Source organism: Triticum urartu, chromosome 3A, assembly GCF_056163025.1.
Source record: "Triticum urartu cultivar PI428250 chromosome 3A, HENAU_Tu73, whole genome shotgun sequence".
NCBI classification, from domain to species: domain Eukaryota; kingdom Viridiplantae; phylum Streptophyta; class Magnoliopsida; order Poales; family Poaceae; genus Triticum; species Triticum urartu.
Window position 1 is genome coordinate 186,061,784 of NC_141875.1, and position 25,298 is coordinate 186,087,081.

The following is a 25,298-nucleotide window of genomic DNA, read 5'->3' on the forward strand; positions in this document are numbered from 1 at the left end:
TATTAGCTTCCAAAAAGTAATTAAAAGGCAAACCGCGGATAGATTTGCGCAGCATGTTTTGCTCAAAAACCAAAGATCCTACTATTCCCAGCGTCCACCGCTCGTCGTGTGTTAAAAATGGTAAGCTTGGGCATACCAACGAACGGGCCACATTAAAGTGGCTTGGCCACCACTTGACCGGAGGCTGACCGCCATTTCCGTTGTGGTTTCATGCAGCGAGCCCCCGCCACCCGCGTCACGTATTTACCCCCCTCCCTCCTCCGTGCAGCAAAACCCCAGCCCTCCCCGTCGGCCACTTCCATCCTATACAGGCAGCCGCACCACGCTCGCACGTACTCACGTACGTCGGCACCAAGCAGCCATAAGTAAATAAACCAGCCATGGGGCGATCAACCCACGCGCTGCTCCTCCTAGTCGTCGCCGTCGCAGCGGCGACCTGCTCCTCGGCTGCGGCCCAGGTGCCACCCGAGGTGGCCGCAGTCTGCAAGACCACCCCGTTCGCGGATCTGTGCAGCGCCACGGCCGGGAAGCAGGCGGGGCACTACACCACCATGGACGCGGTGGCGGTGTTGAACATGCAGGTGGACGCCTTCGCGAAGCGCACGTCGGCGGCGAAGGAGCACGTGACCCAGATGTCCGCCGAGGCGAGCCCCGCGGCCAAGAAGGCGCTGGAGTTGTGCGATAGCCTCTACTCGGACGTGGAGGACAACCTCGGTGCGGCACGTCGTGCCTTAGGCTTCAAGGACGCCACAACCGTCCGAGCCATGATGAGCATGGCGGCCCAGGACATGCAGAACTGCGACGAGGAGTTTAGGAAAGTCGGTGAGAAGAACCCCATGGACCGCTTCGACCAGTCGCTCCTACAGATATCTGAGAACTGCCGCGCCCTCTCCAACATGATCTAATCTCATATAGGTCACATCTCATCTCATGGATCGGACACGCGCGTAGACGGATCGATCGGTCGACCTGACCTTGATTGCCGCTGCCGTTAACGCTGCACACATTGTTGATTTCACGTGTTTTTCTACTATTTTTTTATGTTCGTCTCATCTTGTTTACTGGTGAGATGTGTATATTACCCGGTCTTGGGAAGGGGAGGTGAATTGAAATTTGTTTCTAAATTCTGATACCGCTGCTATTTTCGTGCATTTATGGATCTTTTTCTTCTTCTTTTTTGGATAAAAGGGGCCACATAGCTCTCATTTTTATTATGAGAATAGGAGTCTGGATACAACAAAACGCAACACCACACTATTTTCCTAGACATGATGCATCACCCCACCTAACTAATGAACAACCTACATCCTAGACATATAACCACATTTATTTGATGCCAAACCATCCACTACTATGGAGAGAGACCATACTTTTAACATCTTTTACAATTTGCACATCGGCCAAAGCAAAAGCAAGTCTATAACCTGAACGCACTACAGAGCCGCTCAATTTTCAGGTAGAGACAAAACCCAGCCTTTGAGCAGAAGGATTCCATCCATACGCTCTTCCGTAGACTTCGTTTGCTACCCGAGATAGCCTCTTGGAAACCTCCCTAAGCATTTTTGCACTCCTTTTCTTTGCAGAGTTGCTTATGAATCCAATAAAGAACACATGGGTAAATGTTACATTGATAGATTTTGAAAAGAAAACACGTTGAAAACAGAATTTGTTCCTTGTTTTCCAAATTTTCCAGATCAAAGCAGTAGACCAATAGAAACAATAGCCCTATCCTTACCAATATATAGTGGTATCCAGTTTTGACAAAGATCAAAGAAGATAAAGGTAATTTTGGGTTACCTAGCGAACCACAAATCACATTCCATAAAAACCTAGCAAAAGAGCTTGAAAAGAATAGATGATCAATTCTCTCAGAGACACTACAAAAGTCACAAAAATTTAATCCTTTTCACCCTCGTCTAGATAAGTTATCCTTGGTTAGGATCCTTTTCTTCTTTGTTTCTGAATCGTCATCATCCCATATAGGAGACCTATGTTCACTCCAGCCTCCTGCTTCAGCTCACGGGAGCTTCATCAACACGTTTTTTAGTTAAGGAGCCTGACCGAGCATCTCGCTCCTGGTTTCATTAAAAATGAAACCGCACAAACCACAAAGTTCTAATCAACATATCTACATGGCTCGAAGGAGGCAAGTAGGAAACATTGACGATGAAGGGAAAGAAACTACAAAAGAAGAGAGTGAGGTGGGATGCTATTCAAGATAGTACAGGGCGCAAGAAAGGGACGAAGACATGTATGCTTAAACTTGAGGATGGTCGGTTGATGCAAGCCAGGATATTCACGAGGAGAACCGGTTCATGATGTAGGATCCGAATACCATGGATCCAATAACAATATAATTTTGGGAGTTCACATGAGCAATTATCGTGCATTTTAGGATGACATGGGGCGACCAACATGACTGAGGAGCAGACAATGCACATGCCGGAGGAGCGAACGATGCACATGCCGGAGCAGCAGACTGTCACCGAAGGATGGGACGATGCAAACCCCAGAGCTGACAATATACCATTAAGACATGTCGACTGAATGCTTTATTTTTGTTCATGCAACTTGTTTAAGCGTACATGATTACTCTTGGAATGACATGAAGTGTTTAATTCAAGTGTTTGAATGATAAAATGGTTATTTAATGATTGGGATATGATGATTCTTAGTTTTATGAAGCTTGATTCATAGGCATTTTAAGCAATGGAAAAGATCTACCGTCAAAAAGAATAGTTGGATCCCTCCCCCCACACTCGTGAGCCAACCTAATTGCAACAAGCAAATTGTCTATGTAATAACGAACTTGTTGCAAAAAGCCTCAGACCATTTTCTTTTCTTTTGATCTCTGCAACAAAAGCTTTGTTGCGCCGCCTTTTGCAACAAGAGCCTTGTTGCAAATCTTTTTTGAACCTTTTTTCTCTGTTGTCATTTTGCAACAACGATCATGTTGCAGAATCTTTTTTTTTGCAAAGACAGAGAGTCGTGTGCATATTGCAAGGGGTAGTGTTGCATAAGTTTGCAACAGAGGAACTGTTTTTTTCCTGACCAAAGGTGGATTTTATTTGCTCAAAATGAAGTATCAAGATGATACAAAAACATGATGAACACACACCCGACCTCTACATAGCTAAGATGCACATAGCCAACACTAACACATACACACGCAAAAACATGCCGACAACTAGCAAAATCATATAAGACCAAAGCTATGTTGTGCGTAGGCAAAGAAAAAGGAAAATAACCCCAAAGCAATCAGATTCACGATCGACAAACTGCAACAATGAGAACACAAAGAAGAAGAATGGAGCGGCATGGAGTGTAGCGACCCGACCTCAGACGGTCAAGTCTCTGTGCTTAAGTGTCATCCCTGGATCGGTAAGCTGACACACACAGTACTCGAGGATTTATAATAGAGGTAAATCACATGTATAAAGTAACGTAAATACTATTACCTCAATCCAAATAGCGAAAGTAACAACAAGGTTGCGGATTCCCATCAACACCAACGGCAAAGTTGAGTGTAGAAATCGTAACCCTAACATATCACTTACTCGTCGTAAGAATCCTGCAACATTAGACGTTGCAGCCACAAAAGGTCTGTACATTTAATATACTGGCAAATTCACACCATAGGATAATGATGAATAATAGCTATCACTACATGCATATTTGGCTGGTGGGGGCTCTAAGTTTATTTTACATAAAGCTAATTTTTCCCTCATCAAAGGAATATATTATATTTAACTACCAAGTTGGTTGGAAATTATTGAGAAGGTTTCTCCAACTCAATCCCAATTAAAAGTTAACAACCCAACAAATTAATTAATTAAAGTGTTGAGATCAACATGATAATTCAAGAACCAGATACTCAAGATGTCCATAACCGGGGACACGACTAATCATGATTAGTTTGTACACTCTGCAGAGGTTTGCGCACTTTTCCCACAAGACTCTCCTCCGTTGGATTTCTCGCACTACATGGTGTTTGAGAAACGGATGATCGAGACATAGTCTTTCAGAAATATTAACTCTTTACTCTGGATGGACAGTTACACCTACTTTCCCCTGCATCTGCTAGCCCACCACTGAAAGAGGTCATGCAACATACTCAACTATGCTAGAGCCCATAATAGCTTGTGGCTGCACACGGAAGTTTCTAGCATGAATAATCTTATGATCCCTTTGAGCCTGGGTGGCATTCCATAGGGTGATCACACGGGTACTCCGGATCCCCTTGGGCAAGCACTGGGTTCTCCAGGTGCCCGGGCAAACCACTGGGTGCTCCAGGGTGCCCCAACCAATCCACCCAGATGTGTATTAAAGTAGCCACCTTAAGTTAACCATTAATGATAACTCTCACAACTGTCATGAATACACTCAACCAATCCACGTCTACCAGCATAGCAGAGCAGTATAAGCATAACGTAGTAGTAACTTCCAAGGTTTCAATGCAGGACAATAGGTTCCTACCTCATCAACTACTTTCCAATGCCCACATGTTAATCAGATCCTAACCATGCAGTGTTTGAGGATCGAAACTAATGCATAAAACTGGGTAATAAGGGATATGATCAAAGTGTGAACTTGCCTTGTACTGTTGATGAAGATGATTCGCACTCATAACTCTTGATAGATATACTCGTCACACTCCGGTCAATCTATCGTAAGCAAGCAATAGTAACCACACATAAGCAATCACTCAAAAGATCAGAAAGGACGAAGAAGACAATTCGGAAAGCATCAAAACCAAGCAAATACTCTTGCAACATAAAACAATTTCTAACAGTACCGAAATAATGTGAATTTGGCCTTATCAGAAAATTTTAAGTCAAGAGCTTCGATATGCAAAAAGAATCAACTCAAACGGAGTTATAAAACTCAAGTTACGATCAAACGAAGTTTAAATATAAATATGTTTGAATTCAAATTTTAAACTTTCAAAAACAAGTTTGAGTTGGATTACTGGTTAGAGGAGATCATAACGAAAAAGTGGGCGTTGGTTTCGTTGGATTTGGACCAACGAGCAAAAAGTTGTGATAGATTGAAGGTCAGGGACTAATCTGTAATAAAATATTCACAGATGGGTCCCTAGCCGAAATTAAAATGAAAAAGAAAAACTCTACCGTACGAATGTTCGCTGCCGAACTCTAACTAACGAAACTGTTCACTAGAACTACCTAAACAGAAAACGTTTGTTAAATAACTAAAAAAACTAAACCGATCTAAACCAAAAGAAAACAAAAAAACGGGGCGGTCTGTGGTTCGTACCGGTCCGGGAAAAACCGGCGGGTCGAAGGGTCGGGCGGCGGATCGGGTCCGGCGGTGGCGTCCGGCGGCGGCGGCGGACTCTGGTGCGACGGCGGGGCGGCGCGGGGCGGCTGCGGGCAGGGCGGCGAAGCGAGGCGAAGCGGCAGCGGCGGCGCGACACGACGCGGGACAGCGGCAGGCGGCTACAGCGGGCGGCGGCGCGGGATGCGTGGGCAGCGGGTGGCGGCGCGAAGCGAGAGGAGGGCGGCGGGGCTCCTCTATTTAAAGAACGGGGCGGGGTGAAGGCTTGCGGAAGGGGCCGGAGAAGTCCGGCCTCGGCACGGACGTCGAGGTCGGCGCGGCAGCGTGCCGTGGTGGCGGCAGACTCCAAGCGGAAGCTCGGGGACGAGCGGTTGAGCGGCGTGGGCCGGCTGGGCCGTGGCCTGGCGAGCTGGGCCAGCCCGATCCAATCGGTCCGAAGTTTTTTTTAAACACAGACAAAGAAAAAATAATAAAACAAAAGAAAATAAAGTATTATATAGGCATATAATATATCAAAATTTTCAGAAAAAATATCCTCTACAACATGAACATATTTCTAGCATCAAATAAAATCCACAAAAATTCAAATAATTCAAAGAGTGCTACTGCTATAATAAAGCCCAATAAAAATCATTTTAGAAATACGAAAATGATTTCAAATTTAGTTCTCTCAAATTTTCTATTGTAGGGAATCATTTTACCCTATTTTCCATATATTCTATTTTTGGAGAAAAATAATTTGAATAAAACCCAAATCACTCCAAATTGAAAACAATTTCAAAGGGGACTTTAAATTTGATTATTTGAAACTTCCAACTCATATTTCATATGATTTGAAAAATTCATTTTATCTTCTCTCATGAAAATCATTGAGTTGCTTAAAGTTTCTGAATTGGAAATATTTCAAATGGAATTCAAATCTTTTCAAAACCCTTTTCATTTATTTAAGTGGAAGAAGTCATGTCATCTTCTCTCTAGGGTTTTATGATGAAATGAATTTGAATTCACGGAGATCATAAATGCAAAAATGAAAGTTTGGGAAAGTCCTTTTATTCCCTCTCATTTAACTTTCAAAAAGTTTCGAATTTCACTCACTTTCACACAAGCAACCACACCACAATCAAACAATCAATCAAATCTATTTATTTAATATAACATTCCAAAATTTAGAATTTTGGGATGTTACAAACCTACCACCCTTAAAATGAATCTCGTCCTCGAGATTCGAAGAGGCTAGAAAGAAATAGGTTAGGGTTGGGGGTCTTCTCAAAATCCATCGATCGTCACAGGGGGTCTGGGCTGCTACCACCCTTAGAAGCATTGATACGGTTCCATCAAAACTCTTATACTCCATCCTCATTGTTGACATTGTTGGTCTTCTCAGATTCTCGGGAAAAAAATTCCTTCTCTGGGCTCTTCCGGTAGTGGCATAACCTTTACCGCAATTCATCTGTCCATTCATCTTGGTAAGGTTATTCCGAGACTGGGTCTTCTTAGCTGACGGGTCTAGCGCCAATACTAATCAACTATCGATGTCTCATGGTGGTCAACCATTTATGGTTTCTCCTGCAGGAAATAGGTCTGGGCTTCATTCTCACCGTATGACCTACGGTTGGCAACAGCTGCCTTGTACAAAGGAAAATTGCTATACCATGCTAAGGTTTAAACAAGGTTTTGATTGTCGTCTCTCTATTATAAGCAAGTCACTCAGATTTACCATCCCACATAGCAAGGCGAATAATAAGAGTAAGTCGGTATGGTGATCAATCCATCCCGCACCCAAATCATTACCTGGTATATGATTTAGCGAATCTCGCATTCTAACACTCGGTCATCCTCACAGGCATTGCAGAATTTCTTTTGTTGACGAACCAAGTTCGGATAAATCCATATGGATTCTGCAAGCCAAACAAACATATATCATTCCTTCACCACTCTCGGGTTTTGCGTAAACTCCTATAAGATCGTCAGTCGATAAAATCGTAACTTCTTCCAGCCTTTTTCCTTTAGCAAGAGTGTGCTTGCTTCTTGGCAGGTCCTGGGGCCTGTGGGTTATGGCCCACCCCATCACATTTAATCCTTGAACTCATCATAGGGGGCAACTGATCATTATTCCAACATCCAGCTTCCTAGCATTCTTAAATCCATCCAGTTGTACTGTCTCCCTTCCTTCTATTTGTACCAAACTCAGACGTGATTACTCAAACTCATCATGGAGTTGCTATTGCTCCATATACCAACATTCTATCTCCTTTATATCCAATAGTACTCCATCCCCTCATAATCTTAGGGTATCCCACATATCGAGATAAACTCGTACTTATTTTATCTGTGGTCCACTCTGTGGAGTATCATTATTCTTTCCAGAGGTCAAGGGTCCTCACAGGGTACTACCACCCTTGAAATGCACAAATTCATCCATAGACCATATTTCTCATATCCTCGAAAATGGTCAAAATCTTTCTTCATAGAGTATCAACTCATAAAATCCAATCAGTACCAACAATGCTAACTTTATTGATTCTCCAATGATTACCATTCTTGCTTTTCCATTACATGCCTCAACTCATCGCCTCAATATAAAGGGAAAGTGTTCTCACTACTTCTACTATACTTCTCACAGACACAACTAATTATCACAAGTCTCTTTCTCCTTGGGACAATCTCCGGCAAGGTGCCCTGCTTCATTACAACGAAAACATATTACTTCTGACAAGTCTCGAGGTTTCCTTTTTGGGCAACTGCTGAAGTAGTGCCCTGACTCCTTGCACCTGAAATAGGTGATATGAGTCAGGTCCTTCCTGGTATCCAATCTACTTCTCTTCCTGGACTTTTCTGTGCCAATCCGGGCTTCTATTTCCTGTAAGTCATACTCTACTTCCTCTATCGAGAATTCTACTAGATCCCCATTCAGACAATTTTGGGAGATGTGTCCTTCTTCTCCACATGAATAGCATGACTTAGTGCATGTTTTAATTGGGTCTTCTTTGGGTGTGTCCTCCACCTCTTCCTTCATCATCGGTTCTTCTAAAATTTCCATGAGGGCTTCTTTCATTGCTTATTTCTTCTGCTGGATGGTTCGTTGTACCATGGGGTAAATGTGACACTGAGCAAGGTAGTGGGTAGGCCCTTCACACAAGAAACAAGTAATCTGCCTAGTTGGGCATTCTTCAGCTGGGTGACTCTCTTAACAATGAGGGCATTCACCCTTGTGTTCTTCATGGGTGTGTCCCATTTCTCCACAAATCTTGAATGCACAATGTTTCTTCATATTATTTTCATAAGGCCTCAACTTCTAGGACACAAGACGAGATCTTTGCAGAGTGAACTTAAGTTCTTTCCAAGTGGTTACTCCTTGCCATCCATTGATGGTTTGGTACATCCTCCACCAAGTAACAGCACCTCTTTCAAAGCACTGAAGAGTATGCTGGGCCATATCCTTTCCGACTACAGTGTTATTCTCCATATGATCTTCCATGTTATGAATCCATCGGTCTGACTCCAATTGAGTCTTCGGTCCAGAAAATATGGGTTCATCTCCATTCATCCTCTATTGGTTCCAAGGGTTTGGGTGGGATAAGAGAGATAGAGAGGGATACACACAATGCAAACAATGGTTTTGAAGAGACAGGTTTTTGTTGTGGTTGTTGGAAAAACAACAAACAAATGACAGCTCACAAACGTCGCATCTAACGTAAGTGTATGACAGGGGTTTGGTCTTTTAAAGGTCAATAAATCTTCAACGTCGCCAAACTCTTCAGGTCTTGTTCATGTCTCCGGTGGCTACTTCCGATCGTGCTTGTCTTTCTCAATTCTTCTGCCAGATCATCTCTATTGACGCGAAGTCTCTCATGACGTCCTTTAATATTTCTGGAGTTGCGTTCCAAACTTCTGGGTTTCAACATCCTTAGCATGAACCATGGTCCCACTGTCCTTTAGTTCCTGATGAATCTCCGGTATCTCGAGGTTTTGCTCCTCCAGCTTGGCTACTTTCATCTTCTGGGTCCTGAGTTCTTCACGAAATGTTTCCTTATCAAATACAGCTTCCCGAAGGTCCATCTTAAACTTCCTGATGTAATACTCCAGATCCTGGTGATACACCAGCTAAGGTTAAAAGTGCATCCTTTGTTGATAGATGCTCCATCAGCCTTCTACCATCCAATCCTTCTGAAGAAATGCATGCTTAACTCAACACAGTGACAATAGCCTAAGCGGGCGATAATACCATGGTTAGTCGTGTCTATGCCCATGTTACTGCCATAACCTTTCATTCCATAATTGATCTCTCCTGCCTTAGGGTTTTCTTGACAAAAACTTTGAGTTTTAACTCTCCATGTTTCGGTCTTTCTTCGACACATCTTGATCTCGGCTATTGACAGCTTCCATAGTCTGACAAATTCCATAAGGGTAGCCTTCCTAGGTCATACGAATCTGGAAATTCTACAGGGCCTTCAAATTCTCCTAGTCTTCGGATTCACCAACTGTTGTAGTTTCCATTATTATAATGCATGGTAAAATCCTCTTCGTTCCGAAGCGGTCTTAGTTGTCCGATATCTTGTACTTCTTGGAGTGGTCTCATCAGTCGAATCTTCGTGGTCAAAAGGGGAAAAGGGGTATAGTCTCACTATAAGGGAATATTTGAATAAGCTCGGAAGAGAAGAGAGGTAAAAGATCTTTTCTCCGTGAGAACCCGGAATTAGCTTCCAGATCCTCCTGTGTATATTTGTCAACCCCGGGATCATTGTTGACAACACAGTGAAATGATATCATTGCACAATACATTAAAGTATTACAAGTAATATATATTGTCACAAGACATACCTAGCGAAATGTCTCATGACATTTATCACATTCAGAAAAACAGCGGAAAGTACAATGCGTAGCGACTTCATCTCAGCCACAGGCAGTCGATGTAGTCCACGTGACCTCACTTCTACAGATCGCCATAGTAGTCGTAGTCATCATCTTCGTCTCCAGGTAACTCTGTTGTCAACAAAATTATTGCCATGAGTACATTACGTACTCAACATGCCTCCCACGGGGAAGGATCTAATAGCTACATGTGGCTTCAAAGAAAGCCTGTATGGCTCATTTACATAAAGCTAATTTTGTTTGACAAATAAAGCAGTTGGATAAAAGCAGTTTTGATGAGAATGTGTTTTATCTCCAGAATAACTTTCATCAAAGTGAGGATCCACGATCAACTCACACTTTTCATAGGTTCCAAGAATAGGGTAAAGAGGGAATAAGCAAAATAGGTCCTGTATGTCAAGAAAGATTCATGTGCTGTCCTTGACCGTGGACACGGCTATTCGAATAGTTTTACACTCTACAGAGGTTGTACACTTTACCCACACGACACAATCCCGACTTGTTGCCACTAGCCGTCGCTAGCGTAGTACACCATCTGGTATACCGGCAGGGAGATTGTGACGAGGTCTTTGGACTAGATCCCCCAAAGATGTGACATGCCCATCGGGTCTGGCGCACGGAACTGAGAGTATGTCCTCAAACCGGTCCCCCCATCTGTGCCGAGGATACTCCCCGCAGGGCAGCTATCTCATCTGCGGTACGGCGACATCTACACCTAAGGCTGACTAGCTTACTTGACCAAGCCAGTGCCCATATAGCATGTGGCTATACTGTTATCACAATCTTCAAATCCAAGACTTATTAGGCCTTAAGCGGCACGGACGACTGATTGCCCCCTTCAACTCGTGAAGGGCAGCCAATCGCTCCTTCAATCCTTGATTCAGCTGTCGCCCACGCCAGTATTCAAATGGTAAGTTTCACCCAAAGTAGAAGAGGATAGAGAAGGTCAACAAGGCCAACTTGCCTAGCTCAGCGAGCTCAAGAAATAAGTTTCAAGTGTCAATGACTAAAAGGACATTCAACAAAGCACCTATAGGGTAATAAGCATGGCTAAGCATTTCTACTCTACCAGAATACTATATAATTCTACTCGGGTGTCAAGTGAATAGGCGACAAGCGGATCAGGGTAATGTGTCAATCGACACACTAGCTACGAGAATTAAAATAGCATGCATATAGTAACCATAAAACAGAATGCAATTTTGTAAACATAGGATAAATATGATCAAAGAAGGAGGCATGCCTTCGTTGTTGAGTCCTTCTTCGGTAACCTATTTCTGTCCATGTGCAACATCGTCGTCACTCCCTACTCGTCGTAACGATAGCAAAAGACAAACAATAAATACCAAAGCAAAAGTAAATCCAAATAACATCCAAAACAATTTAAAATTGGATGGACAACAAGATATTGATCAATATGGAGACTTCGAAATGAGGTTAATTAGGATGTAAGAGAAAGGATTCATTGAAGTAACATGGTTGAGGTTGACACAGCTAAGAAATACTTGGCGATCAAGACTAACGTTCCAATACGAATATGCAATTAAACACTAGTAGTGCCCACTACACATCTCGACAAACTATATAGGAAACTACTATCTAACAAACACAATGGCATCAACACACATGGAAAGGAACCATCATATGCATTTAACCACACAATTACAACATGACATGATGAAGGTAATAGTTAACCACAAATAGATATTTAGATAGAATCTAAATATTTATAATGGTCAATAGTAGTCAAACATATACATCAACTATATAATAATTCGAAAGGCAATAGTTCCGTAAGATAAACGAACAAACATTACAAACCATACTAGTTAAGCAATCAAACATCACTCAACAACATGAATCGAATTGACCTAGGTCTCACCCTATAACATTATTAATATAAAATAGGATCAACTCTATTATAACAAACCAAGTCATTTGTCAAACAATTATCAAGAAACTATACAAGACATGGAACAAAAGAGTGAACTACTATCCAGGCATGATATGATTAAGATTAATAATCAACCACAAGTAAATATTTGGATGTATCCAAATATTTTATAATGGTTAACAATAAGCAAAGACTAAACATCAAACGTAATAACTATAGCGAGCATTGCTATAACAAGAGCCAATCCAATACTATGGTCAAAACTAAATAAATAAATCAATCAAGACACATCTTCACACATGGCATGTGAGTATAGAATCACTAGAGGTCTCAACGAATTACACATGCATCACACACACGAGTGATCATGATAAGATACTAAACTAGGACACTCCTTATAATAAAGGAAACAACTAATATCCAAATGCCCTCTAGCAAAAAGATTACCACAACATGATTAACAACAAAGTAACAATGTGCACTAAGCATATGAGAAAAACACAACTCAACTATTGAAAGGTAAACTATCCTAATCATGTGATGAGCTAATGTAACATGTGCCAAACACTCATAATGCTATCATGAGATAAGTGAAGCTTATATAAGGAACACAAGGGTCTAAGTACTAAATTATAGCACATGAAACATAATAAGACATGAAAGATAACTTGCATTAATGATGTCTAGATATACAACAATGCAACAACTAGATACAAATATATAATGCTAAGTATGAATGATCATCACACGAGATGCCAATGTATGATACCAATAGAATACAACTCACAACAATGAGATAACTTAGTTGATATCAACTAACATGAATATCAAGAATGGTAACAGCACACAAGCTTACATACTTGTTATGTCATATAAGCATATGGATATACCATACTAAACATCTAGGCAAGTCAGAGAACTAGATCATGACATCAAGCAATGCACTATACTAGCATGAGTAACAAAATGACATTCACTTCTATTTGTTACAATCTATAGTAGCAAAGACATAAGATACACCACTAGGCATGATCTAATACATGAATTGCTATAGACATGCTATACAACCTAGTTATACAATCACAACATTGTATCATGGTATTGATCAACTAAGAAGGGATCCTTCTTAATTAAAATATATGAAACCATAAACTACTAACATGTATCTACTAAGCGAAGGAAAACCACATGCGCGATCATAAAGTATAAACTAGCAATGATATAACACATGCATGGAAAACATTCAATAAAGAATGCATTCTACTTTAAGAAATACCAAACATGGCATGGTAATAGACTAAGGAAAAATAAACACACATTATAGTTGCCATGATGTAAGAAACTAAGTTATATGCCACAGGAATAAATTGTAAATATGAGAATACAAATACGACCATGACATAAATCATCAAACCATGCAATCTTGCATGTCTACAAAATAAGAGGAACCACTAGGCAACCATGAGCTATGCAACAACTACCATATACTAGTTCCCAATAGTAAATCATTTCATTTGACATCTAGCATACAGAAACTATGCAACAATACGTACAATAAAATATATAAACATCCATGGTAGACATGACAATGATTTCGAACAAATAAAACAACATGTGACACCATACAAACTATAAGGAATGATTAAAAGAAATCCTTACAATAAATCTAGACAATCACACCTAACTCCTACAATTATGGAATGATTAGGAGTGACTCCTAGGCATGTCATGACCATATAAAATATCAAATCAACACAAAAGTTCACCGATCGACTACTAAACATGATAACAAATCACAAGGACTAATATGAAACAAAAGCATAACACACTACTACGATTAGGCATGAAATATGTACATGAAACCATACAAAACTATATTAAAATTTATAGACATGTCTAACACAAGACAATAACAATACAAACAAAATACTATCTACTTGCGACAATAAAAACTATAATCGGTAAACAAATAAATCCATAAGTCATTTGTCACATGCAAAAATTATGAGACCAATAGGATGCACTCCTAGGCATATCGCAAACATATAAACAATGACATATCAATACAAAAATTAACCGATGAACAAACCCCATTCAATCTTGGGCAAGAACGACTTTAACAAAATTTATACTAAAAATCCTATTGATGAGACTAGCGATCTAACTCCGCCATGGGGCTATTATCGGCATGAGGAACAAGTCATATATTGAACACAAGATCATGAACTAAAAAAAAGTACGCCGACATGTTGATGCCATCCGTTCATGCATCGACGCGAGCAACGGTATAGATAGGATGAATGATGATGTCTACAGGATACAGTAGATGATGACGAGTACACGTGCAAAAGGAATTTGATAGAGGCTCACCGAGTTTGACAGAACGACGCGAAGAACTCGACGAACAGTGTAGACGGAGATGCGAAATTCTGCGTGTGTGGTGAACGGATCGCGTTCTTTCTTCCCTTAATGGATTTAACGCATGAAGGAGAACCTTTTGACGCAACTGGATGGACGGGGATGGTCTCCTTCATCAGAATTGAGGACCCACGTCCATGGAACACTGTTTCTTTGGAGAGAGAGAGTTTCTGTAGAGAAAGAGAAGAGAGAGGGCAGGACAAGTGGTGGGATTGGAAGAGTAGATCAAGACACACTTCTACATATCTTGAGAACTTGAAACGGTTGAGAGTTGAAGGAATTGGAGGAGGGGTGTGTGTGGTGGCTGTAGGTTTTCTCTTCTGTTCTGTAGGTTGAGAACGAACGTACAAAGGGAAAGGGAAGAGGAAGGAGAGGAGGTTTCGCTCGATGGAGATGGGGCAGTTTATTTATCTTTGGAAACGGTGGACACTTATGGAAATTATGAAGGAGGGCAGGAGGCAGCAAGCGTGAGTGCTTGGCAGTTTCTCTTCCTCTACGTGTACGTGTGAGTGGACGAGGAGAAGAAGAGTTTGAGGCTGGCGTTGGGACTTGGGAGATAGTCAAGTGGAGATAAAACATACCGAGAGAGAGGGAAATTAAAGGAGGAGTCAACGATGACTTTTGCCGTTTCATATCTGAGCGTTTTCTCTCTGTATATGTATATATATGTACGTGAGGAAGAAACGTTCAGCCATTGCTTGAAGAAAATGGGCTAAGGGCCCATGTGGAAAAGGAAATAGAGAAGGAAGAGAAAGAAATAAAAAAACAAACTATTAGCCTATGCCCATTCGGTGGAAGATAAAAAAAAGTGGGCTCCACACAGGAATAAAAAGAAATGATGTGCTAGGGAATTTGGTCCTGAGTTTTGAGGGAAGGAAAAGAAATTATATTTTCCTTTTAGGAAAATCTAGAGAAGGAAAAGAAGCTCAATTATATATCAAACTGATTTCAGAGGACCAAAGAAAATTCAAAGGTGCATATTTAAATATGCCAAAGAAGAGAAAATAAAGCCCGACTAAAAGAAAAGAAGTAAACTCAAATTTTAATTTCGGTTCACATTAGTTCAAATTAAATCCATTAAATTCTAAAATTCTAATTTAAGCTTGGTTAACAAATAAAACAAATGAAATTTTCTCGCCCTGATTTTTTGGAAAACTTTCTCTTAAACATTCCGAGAATCGGGATGTTACAAGTCTACCCCCGTTAAAAGGAATCTCGTCCCCGAGATTCAGGCGGACTAAAGAGAATGGGTTTGGGTTAGCTTTTGCCCTCGACATAGTTCTTCTATGTAACTTATGGAATCACGATTGGTTTTGATCTTGGTGGCAAGCAACTTCGGGGTCTTGGTTGGAGATAATTTGATTGTTGATAGTGTCTCCAACTTGCTCAAAGCTTGGAAGTAGTCCTTTAGTCTTGGCGATGGTAATTTGATAGCATCCTCAAGTTGTTGAACATTCTTTGGTACTTCTCTTCTTCTGTAGGCCAAGCATCAGTGTGGATAGACTCATTGATCCCTCTTCAGGTTGAACTTATAGTAGGTGCAGTGAAGGTCTTCAAATCTTCGTATTCTTTGCAAATGAAGGTCTTCAAATCTTTGATCTCGCCATAAATCACCATCAACTACCCCCCTTAAAAGAGGTTTTCCATAGGGTTCACTTTGATAATAGACCTCAAGCATGATGTTGCAACTTCTTTCCTCTCAAAGTGTCCTCCAGGGTTTATAGAGAAGAGGGAAAGAGCATAAGAGGAGTAAACGAATCCTACACAACGCGGAGATACCCTAAAAGATAAACAAAAGATAACACCCAAATAATCATGAAACTATCCAAATAAAACTCAATAGCAACTCGTTTTGGCAAATAGGGTTTTAGTATGACTGCATAGGAAAACACCGAAAAAATATGCAGACAATACTCACACAAGTAAGGTTTTGCGTCTACAAACTACGATTTCTATCACTACAGGGGTGTTAACCAACCTAATCCCATATGGTTGGTCACAATAATTCTTTGGGCAAATCTTTGATGTTGACGATTGGAGCATGATCGACGATTGTTGCCTTCTTGAGGTCTCAAAGTGTATTCTCTTGGAAAAATGTTGCTACTCAGAGCTTCATGGGTTGAAGTTTGAAATTCTTGGCATGTCTTGAGAAACTTCTGACTCTTCAACACCAAGGGCTGGAAAGGGTGTCATACTATAAGAACAAGGTAGAGAAGTAGATTTTAAACTTTTCTTGAATAAGATAAGTCAAGAAGAGAAATAGTGAAGGAGAAGATTACGAGAATATTTTTTAACAATAGTTTTTCTTATGAAAATAGTCTCTAAGGCTTTTCATTTCTAACTAAGGCCATGCGACTAGGTCGACATCGGCTCTGATACCGCTTCTGTGAGAACCCGGAATTAGCTTCCAGATCCTCCTGTGTATATTTGTCAACCCCAGGATCATTGTTGACAACACAGTGAAATGATATCATTGCATAATACATTAAAGTATTACAAGTAATATATATTGTCATGAGACATTTCGCTAGGTATGTCTTGTGACAATATATATTACTTGCAATACTTTAATGTATTGTGCAATGATATCATTTCACTGTGTTGTCAACAATGATCCTGGGGTTGACAAATATACACAGGAGGATCTGGAAGCTAATTCCGGGTTCTCATATTTTTGAAAAGAAAGTTGTAGAGAAAAATCTTTTCTATGGGCTTGCCAGTTTCTAGGGGTCATGTCCTACAGTCAACATGTGCTCTGATACCATCTTGTAGCGACCCGACCTCAGACGGTCAACTCTCTATGCTTAAGTATCATCCCTGGATCGGTAAGCTGACACACACAGTACTCGAGGATTTATAACAGAGGTAAATCACATGTATAAAGTAACATAAATACTATTACCTCAATCCAAATAGCGGAAGTAACAACAAGGTTGCGGATTCCCATCAACACCAACGACAAAGTTGAGTGTAGAAATCGTAACCCTAACGTATCACTTACTCGTCGTAAGAATCCTGCAACATGAGACATTGCAGCCACAAAGGTTTAGTACATTGAATGTACTGACAAATTCACACCATAGAATAATGATGAATAATAGCTATCACTACATGCATATTTGGCTGGTGGAGGCTCTAAGTTTATTTTGCATAAAGCTAATTTTTCCCTACATCAAAGGAATATATTTTATTTAACTACCAAGTTGGTTGAAAATTATTGAGAAGGTTCCTCCAACTCAATCCCAATTAAAAGTTAACAACCCAACAAATTAATTAAGTAAAGTGATGAGATCAACACGATAATTCAAGAACCAGAAACTCAAGATGTCCATAACCAGGGACACGGCTAATCATGATTAGTTTGTACACTCTGCAGAGGTTTGGGCACTTTTCCCACAAAGCTCGATCTTCTCCGTTGGATTTCTTGCACTACATGGTGTTTGAGAAACGGATGACCGAGACACAGTCTTTCAGAAACATTAACTCTTTACTCTGGGTGGATAGTTGCACCTACTTTCCCTTACATCTGCTAGCCCATCACTGAAAGAGGTCATGCAACATACTCAACTATGCTAGAGCCCATGATAGCTTGTGGCTGCACACGGAAGTTTCTAGCATGAATAATCTTATGATCCCTTTGAGCCTGGGTGGCATTCCATAGGGTGATCACACGGGTACTCCGGGATCCCCTTGGGCAAGCACTGGGTTCTCCAGGTGTCCGGGCAAACCACTGGGCGCTCCAGGGTGCTCCAACCAATCCACCCAGATGTGTATTAAAGTAGCCACCTTAAGTTAACCATTAATGATAACTCTCACAATTGTCATGAATACACTCAACCAATCCACATCTACCAGCATAGCAGAGCAGTATAAGCATAACGTAGTAGTAACTCTCAAGGTTTGAATGCAGGACAATAGATTCCTACCTCATCAACTACTTTCCAATACCCACATGTTAATCAGATCCTAACCATGCAGTGTTTGAGGATTGAAACTAATGCATAAAATTGGGTAATAAGGGATATGATCAAAGTATGAACTTGCCTTGTACTGTTGATGAAGATGATTCGCACTCATAACTCTTGATAGATCTACTCGTCACACTCCGGTCAATCTATCATAAGCAAGCAATAGTAACCACACATAAGCAATCACTCAAAAGATTGGAAAGGACGAAGAAGACAATTCGGAAAGCATCAAAACCAAGCAAATACTCTTGCAACATAAAACAATTTCTAACAATACCAAAATTATGTGAATTTGGTCTTATCAGAAAGTTTAGGTCAAGAGTTTCAATTTGCAAAAAGAATTAACTCAAACGGAGTTATAAAACTCAAGTTACGATCAAACAAAGTTTAAATATAAATCTGTTTAAATTCAAATTTTAAAACTTCCAAAAACAGGTTTGAGTTGGATTACTAGACAGAGGGGATCATAACGAAGAAGTGGGTGTTGGTTTCGTTGGATTTGGACCAACAAGCAAAAAGTTGTGATAGATTGAAGATCAGGGACTAATTTGTAAATAAAATATTTATGAATGGGTCCCTGGCTGAAATTAAAAAGAAAAAGAAAAAACTCTACCGTACGAACGTTCGCTGCCGAACGCTAACTAACGAATCTGATCACTAGAACTACCTAAACAGAAAACGTTCGTTAAATAACTCAAAAAAACTAAACCGGTCTAAACCAAAAGAAAACCCAAAAAAACGAGGCGGTCTGCGGTTCATACCGGTCCGAGAAAAACCGGGGGGTCGACGGGTCGGGCAGCGGATCGGGTCCGGTGGTGGCGTCCGGCGGCGGCGGCGGACTCCGGTGCGGCGGCAGGGCAGGGCGGTGAAGCGAGGCGAAGCGGCGGCGCGGCACGACGCGGGACAACGACAACGAGTGACAAACGGCGGCAGCGGCTACAGCGGGAGGCGCGCTGGATGCGTGGGCGGCGGGTGGCGGCGCGAAGCGAGAGGAGGGCGGCGGGGCTCCGCTATTTAAAGAACGGGGCGGGGCAACGGCTTGCAGAAGGGGCCGGAGAAGTCCGGCCTCCGCACGGACGCCGAGGTCGGCGCGACAGCGCGCCGTGGTGGCGGCGGACTCCGAGCGGAAGCTCGGGGACGAGCGGTTGAGCGGCGTGGGCCGGCTGGCCCATGGCCTAGCGAGCTGGGCCGGCCCGGTCCGGTCGGTCCAAAGTTTTTTTTAAACACAGACAAAGAAAAAATAATAAAACAAAAGAAAATAAAATATTATATAGGCATATAATATATCAAAATTTTCAGAAAAAATATTTTCTACAACATGAACATATTTCTAGCATCAAATAAAATCCACAAAAATTCAAATAATTCAAACAATTCTACTGCTACAATAAAACCCAATAAAAATCATTTTAGAAATACGAAAATGATTTCAAATTTAGTTTTCTCCAATTTTCTGTTGTAGGGAATCATTTTACTCTATTTTCCATATATTTTATTTTTGGAGAAAAATAATTTGAATAAAATCCAAATCACTCCAAATTGAAAATAATTTCAAAGGGGACTTTAAATTTGATTATTTGAAACTTCCAACTCATATTTCATATGATTTGAAAAATTCATTTTATCTTTTCTCATAAAAATCATTGAGTTGCTTAAAGTTTTTGAATTGGAAATATTTTCAAACGGAATTCAAATTTTTTCAAAACCCTTTTCATTTATTTAAATGGAAGAAGTCATGTCATCTTCTCTCCAGGGTTTTATGATGAAATGAATTTGAATTCACGGAGATCATAAATGCAAAAATGAAAGTTTGGAAAAGTCCTTTTATTTCCTCTCATTTAACTTTCAAAAAGTTTCAAATTTCACTCACTTTCATACAAGCAACCACACCACAATCAAACAATCAATCAAATCTATTTATTTAATATAACATTTCAAAATTTAAAATTTTGGGATGTTACATGGAGAGTCACACAGGATAGGCATCCTACGCTAAAAGCGGTGAACCCACCGCGCTGGATCAGCCGGGTGAAGGGAATCACATTCTTTTAAGGACAACTTGTTTTTTCAGAGAAATAATTTTTTAGCGGTAAATCACACATCCTTAAGACGGCGTTTGGTTTACATGAATAATAAACCGGCCATGAGATATGCCCATCCACACATGGCGACTCACTGCTAAAGAAGATGAAAATTTTGCTAAACTATGAGCCTCAAAATTTAGAGTACGCCATTCGAAGATAAATTCACATGAAATGAACTCCTCATATCTTGCTTCAACTTCCTTGATCATTGCGTTATATCTTCCCTTTGATCCATGCTTTATCTCACCCACTACCGGTTTACAATCACATGCGATAACAATGTGCCTTAGCGAGGATTAAGCGCAAGGGCTAAAGCTTCTCGGCAAGCTAGTACTTCCAATGCTGCCGATCATGGATGTTGCTAAACACCATTGCCGAGGAACCATAAAGTTAACCTCGTGGTCTCTGCAAACTGGCGCTGAAGCTCCCACGTTTCCATCCTAGACAAGCCACCATTGACATGTATCTTCACCACTCCTACTCCCGGCTTCTTCCACACATACTCAACATCAGGTCTTCTAGCAGATGAGCTTCCCCGTTGAACGTGAACCCGTCGCGAAACCTGGATTGTTTCGAGCCCAGCGTTAACAAATGAATGATTGGCATGTGGACTCTGCAGGATTCCTTCATGAATGCCTTCCGCCGCGCTGTCTAGATTGCCCAACGGGTTACCATCATCTGCTTGATCAAAAGTGCATGTGGCATGACATCTACTCCTTCACATCTACTACCACTATAAAAGGAAAAGAGGGGCAGATCCAAACAATCACATCCATCCATCATCAACATCTAATGGCTCTTAATTATCCGGTGTTTAACGCTACCAACCACGCATTACGCCACTAGAATCCATCGATCGCTAATCTGCCCCGTCGATAAAAAAAACTGCTACCCGCACACGACCGCACGACCTCTCTGGCTCTCTCGCCCCTCCTCTTCCTCCCCCGCCGTTACTCCTGCAGCCTCGCGCCGCCTTAGCCGCAGGAGCCGCCCCACCGCGCCCGGAGCCGCCTCCCGCGCCCGTCGCCCTGGGAGCCGCCCCGCCGGAGCCGCCACCCGTCGCGCGCCGGGGGAGCCCCACCGCAGGTCGCCGCGGGAGAGCCGAAGCCGCCGTCCGTCGCGCGCCGGGGGAGCCCCACCGCAGGTCGCCGCCCTTCGCCGCGGGAGAGCCGAAGCCGCCGTCCGTCGCGCGCCGGGGGAGCCCCGTCGCAGGTCGCCGCCCTTCGGCGGGGAAGAGCCGGAGCTGCCGCCTGTCGCACGCCGGGGAAGCCCCGTCGCAGGTCGCCGCCCTTCGCCGCGGGAGAGCCGGAGCCACCGCCCTTCGCTACGGGAGTCGCCGGCAAATCGCAGCCCGTCACGCGCCGGGGGAGACCCGCCCCAGGTCGCCGCCCTTTCCCACGGGAGAGCCGCCGCCCGTCGTGCGCCTGCCTCTCCTTCTCTGCTGCCGCAGGTACGCCGACGCCTCCTGACAAGCCAGTAAGTTCCCTCCTCTGCTCTCCTGCTGATGCGCGGCTGCTTCGCCCCAGTCCATGCCGCTGCCCCGATGTTCAGGTGAGCAGAGACGCCATGCCGAATTCACCATTGCGGCCGGCCGACCTTGTTTGCTGTAGCTGTTGCCTCAACCGGTGCCTCCCCGCCGTCTGGCGATGGCGCGACCGCGGTGGACCTGGTTATGCGTGGCTCACAGAGATCCAAGGGCAAGACCAGTTTCCGCCCATGAAAGGTAAACACCGATTGAGACCACCGTCTAGAGGGTAAGCGGGCGTATCCGTCTATTATTTAGCTTGTGATTTGTGATGTATGGGTGGCGTTGGATAATGTTGTTCTTATTGCAAGTAATCTTTGATTTCTGTTTTTTTGGCTCTTCCCAGTCTGGACATGGGAACGCCGCAGCTCATTCCTCAATGCTACTTTTTCTAAATTTGATCTCTGCAACTCGTGAGGATTCAAATCACTAAAGGAACTAGGAGTACTACTTGTTTTATTATAGGTGTCTTCTAATCTAAGAACTACTGAGCAAGATAATTCAGATGGATCTAATTAAGAATCTTGTATGAACGGTGATCAGGGCTGTTTTTACATATGTTTATAGACAACTTGCGCCAAAGCTATGTGTATTGGACACCTGCGCCAAAGTTGTCCATACAGGGCAGATGGTCCTCAAAGCATGGTGTCGATTTCGTAAGTTGTTAAGTTGATTTGTTAAGTCTATACAGTGCGGACGACCTACTCTATCTATCTATTTAATGGGTAAGTTGATTTCGTTCTGTTGTCTCACCGGCTTAGAGTGTTGTGCATGCGGTACTTGTTAGAGCTTTGTCCAAACATGTCATTTCCTGTCATACAAACTGCTTTTGCTCGGAGTTATACGTGGATGGAACTTTTATGTGTTCGCAATACATGATAACAGGGGTTACCATTTTGCGGCTCAGGAACACACTTTGGATATAACATCATGGGGACAGAAAAACATATTACTGGAAAATCAGGTTAAGCAGCACCCTATCTTTTTTCTCACGCTATATGGGATGCTTGGAACTTTATTATCATTCTCTGATGTCCTGCCTTTGTTTTCAAATATTGATTGGGATCAAAAAAATTACTTGTCCTTTGTACAGAAGCATATGGGAACCGCATTTGAGAAATGCTCTCAACTTTTGGTTGCAAATATTGAAAAGGTGACAAAAATGCAGTGACTTTTTGAATCACAGTGAGGTCATTTGATTTTTGCGGTCTTCTTCGCTTTGATTCATGTTGCTACTAGCAAAAGAAATAACTATTTGTGTTGAAGTTTCCACTGAAAACTTGCACCTATGTAGTTTATTATTGGTACCTGTTTTCTTCATACAACTAGATTAATTTCACATGCTTTCACAAGACAAATGTAACTATTTTCTTGTAGTTGTTGTTTACATGGAATCAAGTGAAGACATCGGTGATTTTGCAGTATGGATGAAGCTGTATACACACACAAAATTTGAATTTCTTGCCTTGAAATATATTTTTGCAGCATGTATTAAACATGGTGTGTCCAAACATAGACGATAAATGAAAACATGTCTTTTGCTTTGACGTTTCGGCGTGCAGTAACAGTTTCAAATGATATACTTGTTTTATTATGATCTCTACACAATATTATTAGCTTGAAAATTGAATATGTGCATTTTTTATTTTACACATACAATAAAATTTTGTACAGTATTTGATACATGCATTTGCACGTACACGATTACTAAATCTTGGCATTTTCTTATAAGTACGAAATCTGTTACAGAGTGCTAAGTCTTGATATTTTCTTTGCCACCTAAGAAGAAAAATGCCACTCCCAGTGATTATGATTCGCGATTTTAGTGGTCTTTATTGTTTCGTTGCATTTAAAAGTGATGTGGTGTCTTGCACAGACCTGCTGAAGTTTGTCTTCTAATAGCTGATACATGCCTTCTACATTACTCCCTCCGTCCCAAAATAAGTGTCTCAAGCTTAGTACAAATTTGTACTAAAGTTAGTACAAAGTTGAGACATTTACTTGGGACGGAGGGAGTATATTTAATGCCTTATTTAAGGTTTAATTTCCAATGTATTACAGGTACACCTTTGAGTATATGATACTCCATATATAGATTGCTTCCTTAACCGAAGTAGGTGACCAGGATTATTTCATTCTAGAAAAGGTAAAAGGAAGATGAATGATACCTCTCTCAATACCATGGTTCATGGCAGATCAGCGGCACTATTATGTGTTTGCTGCGTTTGAACCGAAACAATAATTGTTGGGGAACGTAGTAATTTCAAAAAAATTCTTACGCACATGCAAGATCATGGTGATGCATAGCAACGAGAGGGGAGGGTGTGATCTACGTACCCTTGTAGACCGACAGCGGAAGCGTTAGCACAACGCGGTTGATGTAGTCGTACGTCTTCACGGCCCGATCGATCAAGCACCGAAACTACGGCACCTCCGAGTTTTAGCACACGTTCAGCTCGATGACGATCCCCGGACTCCAATCCAGCAAAGTGTCGGGGAAAAGTTCCGTCAGCACGACGGCGTGGTGACGATCTTGATGTACTACCGTCGCAGGGCTTCGCCTAAGCACCGCTACAATATTATCGAGGATTATGGTGGAAGGGGCACCGCACACGGCTAAGAATATGATCACGTGGATCAACTTGTGTGTCTAGGGGTGCCCCCTGCCCCCATATATAAAGGATCAAGGGGAGGAGGCCGGCCGGCCCCTATGGCGCGCCAAGGAGGAGTCCTCCTCCTAGTAGGAGTAGGGGGCGTCGCCTCCCCTCTCCTAGTCCAATTCGGACCAGGGGGAGGAGGCGCGCGGCCCACCTTTGGCTGCCCCTCTCTCTCTCCACTTAGGCCCATATGGCCCATTACTTCTCCCGGGGGGTTCCGGTAACCCTCCGGCTCTCCGGTTTTCTCCAAAATCATCCGGAACACTTCCGGTGTCCGAATATAGCCGTCCAATATATCAACCTTTATTCTCGGCCATTTCGAGACTCCTCGTTATGTCCGTGATCACATCCGGGACTCCGAACTAACTTCGGTACATCAAAACTCATAAACTCATAATATAACTGTCATTGAAACCTTAAGCGTGCGGACCCTACGGGTTCGAGAACAATGTCGACATGACCGAGACACGTCTCCAGTCAATAACCAATAGCGGAACCTGGATGCTCATATTGGCTCCTACATATTCTACGAAGATCTTTATCGGTCAGACCGCATAACAACATACGTTGTTCCCTTTGTCTTCG

At 42.2% G+C, this 25,298-nt stretch overlaps 1 protein-coding gene and 1 long non-coding RNA gene across 2 annotated transcripts; one reads left to right on the forward strand and one right to left on the reverse strand.

Moving 5' to 3' along the window:
• Positions 1-256: 256 nt before the first annotated feature.
• LOC125546777 (uncharacterized) lies at positions 257-1,130 on the forward strand. Its single transcript, XM_048710912.2, has one exon. It carries the CDS (start codon positions 381-383, stop codon positions 903-905), a length of 525 nt encoding a protein of 174 aa, XP_048566869.1. The 5' UTR covers positions 257-380; the 3' UTR covers positions 906-1,130.
• Positions 1,131-9,929: 8,799 nt separating this feature from the next.
• On the reverse strand, positions 9,930-14,873 carry LOC147979137 (uncharacterized). The gene is made up of 3 exons (XR_015599685.1): positions 14,432-14,873; positions 11,411-11,473; positions 9,930-10,278 (listed from the first exon to the last, which is right to left on the reverse strand). It is a non-coding gene; the product is annotated as an uncharacterized LOC147979137 (long non-coding RNA).
• Between the last annotated feature and the right edge of the window lie 10,425 nt (positions 14,874-25,298).